The following is a 5,362-nucleotide window of genomic DNA, read 5'->3' as shown; positions in this document are numbered from 1 at the left end:
TCCTTTAAATGCATACGATCTACATGATCAATTCATCGGAGTCTATTGAGCTTAATTTTTGTAACTATGTCTGCTTTCCGGTAGATCGCATAAAATGCCATTATATGTTAGTTATTACAATACAACCATGTCAAGTAGCCTGCTTATGTGTATTCTGTTTGACATGTAAATTAAAAATTTGATAATAAGATTTAGGAAAAAATTTCAATTCAATTTTGGCGATGGTAAGGAGGCTTTCTGTCTCTGCTTATATTAGCTAAAATAGTGTTTTTTAGTTGAAGGTTGAAATTTTCACAAAACATATTACTTTTACAATACGAAATTGAAAATTGTGATGCATAAATCAATAAATGCCAATAGAAATGACCAAATCTTGATTTGATTAACATAAATTAAGTTAACTTCAGTGGGAACATGGTATTAGACTTAATTAAATACATGATAAAACAAACATGTACTATACATATAAAGTAGTAGGTAGTTGACTGACTGGCATGAGTAGCTGTAAAGTAGGTGGGTTGACCAGTACATATAATGAATAAAGCTGTCAAACAATTTTTGAAGCTGTTGAACGAATGAGAACAGAATAAGAATATAGTATGATTGAATTATGTGCCTGAACAGTAATTCTAATCAAATGACTATAAAACTTACTTTGTTATATACACATGTACCATGTGATTATTCAAGCCATGCTATAAAACCGAAAATTGAAAAATTTTAAATTATTTTCTAAAATTAGTTTTAAAATTAATTCCTGAAATTCTAAATTTGATATGCGCAAATTATTATACTTATAATAATAAGAATAAAATAAAATTAGTTAAACAATATCATCCACTACTTATAGGTGACATATATGTATGTGATATATGCTAGCTTACCATTTATTAATTCAACATAACCTAATTTTTTTAAAATTATTATGGCTGCACATAACCTGCAATAAAATCGTTGCATGTAAACGTCATTTACACAATCCAGTAAAGCAGGCTTTGTTTGTTGAAATTCAAAGTAGACATCACTGTTTTTTATTTTTTAAGCATTTGAAATTTTTCTTTTTCTGATTTTTTAGTAAAACTCATTGGTTCACATGAAATTGCAGTTATTTATTATTATTCTCGCTCCAATTTGCATTTCGGTTTTTGGAAATCGTTTATAATTTGTGAAAACTCACTTTTGCGTGTCGGTGGCTTACATATTTTTGGCAAAAAAAACTTATTCCCTTTCGTACGACAGAGTAAGTGGCGACGGCATTAAATGTCCTTGAGCGTATCAATTTTAGAGCTTTTTCGATTTCAATTTACGTTGTTGGTCAGTTCTTAACCTAAATTTAGATATTCATAGTGGACATTAACCTCAATTTAAATTTTTTTTTCGCTTTTTGTGATTATTGGCGCACTTTTTCAAATTCGTTCTCTTGTATTGTTTATTTTTTTTTTGCTTCATTTTGCATATTTGAACGTTCCAAAAATAATTGGCTGGTACATTTTTTGCGCGTTGTGATAAATCATACAAGAAATAAGAAATGTATTTGTAATGTTAAATTTATTTTTAAAATACAATATCAATTTTATTGCTAGACAATATTTGTCTCATAAATATTACAAAATAATTTTCTGTCAAAATTTAAAGTTCTTCAAACGATAGAAGTATTTGTGGTAATGGAAAATATTTATGATGGCATTAAAAAATAATAATCCTTTTAAATTAAATATAAAATTAATGCATATAATTTTTGCTTTAGATAAAAAATATAATATTCTATACTATTCTATATAATAATTTTGTTAGATGGTGGTTATTATAAATGGACATTTTTATTAACTGCGCAGTATTGGTAGTTCCCACATTTCGTTCTCGAAATTTGCCTCAGGAATCTTTTACTTCAGATGGAAATTAAATTTGCAAAACAGTTTTTTTTTTTGGTCATTAGCAGCATATATATGTATATATACTTATAATATTATATATATTGAATAATAACCATAATCAGTGTACAAAAGTCAATGCGGAATTGTAATGAAAGCTGTAACAAATCATACATAAACCATCGGCTTGAAGATTGTATTAAATTTAACGGTTGAACACTATGCATTAGGGTATTCGTTACCGAGACAAGACACCAGGAAATATCTTTAAGACGATTGCGAACCTAAAAGAAAGTAGTTGAGAAACATATCTAAATAAATTTTCGAAAAATGTTTAGAAAATACTTTAAACATTTTGTCACTTTAAAAGCGACACAACAAATTTTCGTGGTATAAACAATTCCGGATACTTTGTACACTGAAAGTAAATAGTTTGTTAATTTTTTTTTAATGACTTATAGAATGCCTACCGAGATAATAACTCTTCAATTGGGCCAATGTGGAAACCAAGGTGAGATTTTTCGTTAAATATTGTTATGAGTGACTTTATTTATTCTTTTTATTTTGACTTTAGCAATGTCGAAGTCTGTCTTTAATATAAGTCGTACTTAGGTCATGACTTTGAAATCGACCTTAACGAAAACCTACTTCAATCTTAAATACATAATTCGTGGCTATTAAATTATCTTTCTTAAGAATATTGTTTATAATATTCTATTGAAAATCTATATCAATCTAAGACATATAATGGTGTAGATATCGAATTTTTTGCTATGACAGCGAATATATTCTGATATTATAGGCTTCTTAAACACTCTAGCGTCTTTCAGTCAGAAGTTGTTTATATATGAAAAGTTATAGCTTGTCTTGAATTAGTTAATATTTTGAGTACAGTAATATTTATATTAAGGTAGTCTTGATATAACTGGTCTTGATATGACTGGTCCCAGCATTTATACAAGGAATGTATTTATATCATCTGTACTAAAATCTTTGAGTATAGTCCGAATGACATTTAGAATGTTTTATGGCTATCTAAAATGATATTATATATAATTAAATGATATGCCAAGACAGTTTAATATATTTCTTCTCTGATTCCCAGTAGTTGTAATACAAAATGGATGAGCTAGTTTGGCAGTTTACATTAAAAATCTAATTGGAGCATCTTACAAAATATTTTCATTAGTGGAATCTCAACTTCAGAGATAGCCCATGTCATAGAGATCAGCTAACCTGAATGTACTCTCTGGGAACATATTCGAAATGTATTAAAAATCTTGGCTTACGAGTAGCATTATCAAATAACTGTTATAAACTTCTTGGATACAATAATAAATGATAGAATGATTTAGTGATATGCAGATATCTGAATAAACAGTGGGTACCTATTGTAATGTAATTGAAATACTGCGTGAAGATGTTAGTATTATAGTGGGTTTTTTGTTGAGTTTTTGTCAGTACACAACCTATGATTCTATTGAAACCGTGGTTTCAGATTGTAGATTGTTTTAAAAAATGGAGAACTACAAGTTTTTGTATATACCTTCAATTTTTTAAGTCAATACTCTTAGCATAAGACTTTTTAATTAATGCAATCTTTTTAGTTTTTGTAATGATTTTCATTTGATATTTTTTTTTAATTCTATGAGACTCCATACGATTTCATACTTTTTAATTATTTTTATCTCTTAATTTTTTTATTACTTTATCCTTTGTTACTTTAGTTTAAAATTTGTTTTGTCTTATTTTTTTTCACATTTTTTTATTTATTTTCTGTAAAAAGTTGGCTTTGAATTTTGGAAGCGGTTATGCTTAGAACACGGTATTCAGCCCAATGGTAAGATGGTCGAAGATGCTGGTGAGATACATGATCGCAAAGATATCTTTTTTTACCAAGTAAAACTTCTTAAGTCATTCGAAATTTGAGTTGATTTTAAGGCATAATGTTTTTTTTAGGCAGATGACAACCGATATGTGCCACGTGCCATATTATTAGACTTGGAGCCTCGCGTTATTAGCACAATCAAATCCTCGGAGTATGCCAAGGTATATAGTTGATCAAATTATTTTAATAATTAGAATAATTAAAAATAAATTACTAAAATAATTTTCCCTTAAAGCTTTACAATGTTGAGAATATTTACCTATCAAAGCATGGTGGTGGAGCTGGAAATAATTGGGCAAGTGGCTATTCCCAAGGTGGTAAATTAGGAGACGGAATTTTTGACACAATTGATCGTGAAGTTGAAAATGCTGATTTACTTGAAGGTTTCGCTATTTGTCATTCCATTGCTGGTGGTACAGGCTCCGGTGTTGGCTCATACATTTTGGAACAGTTAGCTGATCGTTATCCAAAGAAATTAGTGCAAACTTATAGCGTATTTCCAAACCAGGATGAAATTAGTGAAGTAGTTGTACAACCATACAATTCACTATTAACACTTAAACGTTTGAGTCAATGTGCAGATAATGTAATAGTGGTAGATAATACAGCTTTGAATCGTATTGCCGTTGAACGTTTACGTTTGGAAAACCCTTCATTTACGCAAATTAATAAATTAGTTTCGATTATAATGACTACCAGCACTGCAACAATGCGGTATCCATCGTATATGTACAACACTTTATGTGAAGTTATGGCACCACTTATACCGATACCAAATTTGCACTTTCTAATGACGGGGTATACGCCACTTTGCATAGATGTAAGTAGTTATCAATTCTACAATGGTAAATATAGTAAAATGCATTGCAAATATCTCAGAATGTCCAAGCCATAAGAAAGACTTCGCTTTTAGATGTCATGAGACGTCTTTTACAGCCAAGTAGTATGATGGTTTCATGCGAAGCTGATAAGAGTAATGTGCATCGCTTGATCGGTAATCTTAATATTATTCAGGTATGCTGGAGATCTTCTAATCCTATAAGGATTTCAAAACATCATTTATATTTTAAGGGTGAGGTAAATCCTTTGGATTTGAATAAATGTTTACAGCGCATGCGTGAGCGTGAAATGGTGAAATTCATTGAATGGGCTCCGGCAGGTTTGGAGATTGCATTTGCTCGCAACTCATCTTTCATTCATAACGATCATAAGGTCTCTGGTTTATTGATGGCAAATAATACATGTATTTCTTCGGTATTTACTAGGGCTTTGGCTCGCTATGATAAGTTAAGAAAGCGTGGTGCCTTTTTGGATCAGTTCAAACGTATTGAAGTTTTCGAAGAAAACTTGCAGGAGTTTGATGATGCCCGAGAGGTTTTAGAAGGATTGGCAAAAGAATATGAAGCGGCAGCTAGTCCTAATTATTTACAGCTTAAGTCAACTTAATTTAATTTCAATTTCGTAATTATTTACTTATAATTGCGGTTTGTTTTTTATTTAGTAATACGTTAATGTATTTTTTTTTTGCTATTAACCAAATGATTGCATATTCCTCTGTTAAAGCCCAAATTGATTTCATTTATAATTTTATATATATTGCATT

General features: G+C 29.7%; 1 protein-coding gene across 2 annotated transcripts; it reads left to right on the top strand.

Moving 5' to 3' along the window:
- The first annotated feature begins 933 nt into the window (after positions 1 to 933).
- LOC119681185 (tubulin gamma-1 chain-like) lies at positions 934 to 5,346 on the top strand. 2 transcript variants are annotated; one of them, XM_038094297.1, is made up of 7 exons: positions 934 to 1,240; positions 2,333 to 2,382; positions 3,658 to 3,770; positions 3,831 to 3,920; positions 3,995 to 4,579; positions 4,639 to 4,773; positions 4,831 to 5,346. In XM_038094297.1, exons 2-7 carry the CDS (start codon positions 2,334 to 2,336, stop codon positions 5,203 to 5,205), a joined length of 1,347 nt encoding a protein of 448 aa, XP_037950225.1. In that variant the 5' UTR covers positions 934 to 1,240; position 2,333; the 3' UTR covers positions 5,206 to 5,346. The 2 variants fall into 2 exon arrangements, with proteins under 2 accessions (XP_037950225.1, XP_037950226.1); XM_038094298.1 differs by lacking the exon at positions 934 to 1,240 and adding an exon at positions 1,595 to 1,661.
- The last annotated feature ends 16 nt before the right edge of the window (positions 5,347 to 5,362 follow it).

The sequence above is a fragment of the Teleopsis dalmanni genome, chromosome 2 (assembly GCF_002237135.1).
Source record: "Teleopsis dalmanni isolate 2A chromosome 2, ASM223713v2, whole genome shotgun sequence".
NCBI classification, from domain to species: Eukaryota; Metazoa; Arthropoda; class Insecta; order Diptera; family Diopsidae; genus Teleopsis; species Teleopsis dalmanni.
The sequence above is the reverse complement of the archived record's forward strand: the minus strand, read 5'-3'. Positions and strand labels throughout refer to the sequence as shown.

Bases quoted from the DNA above. Each gene is read 5' to 3' on its own strand.
- LOC119681185 (XM_038094297.1), top strand. From the start codon at position 2,334: ATGCCTACCGAGATAATAACTCTTCAATTGGGCCAATGTGGAAACCAA. The intron at 3,771-3,830 runs GTAAAACTTCTT...TGTTTTTTTTAG, and splicing joins AAGATATCTTTTTTTACCAA to GCAGATGACAACCGATATGT. The intron at 4,774-4,830 runs GTATGCTGGAGA...TTATATTTTAAG, and splicing joins GTAATCTTAATATTATTCAG to GGTGAGGTAAATCCTTTGGA.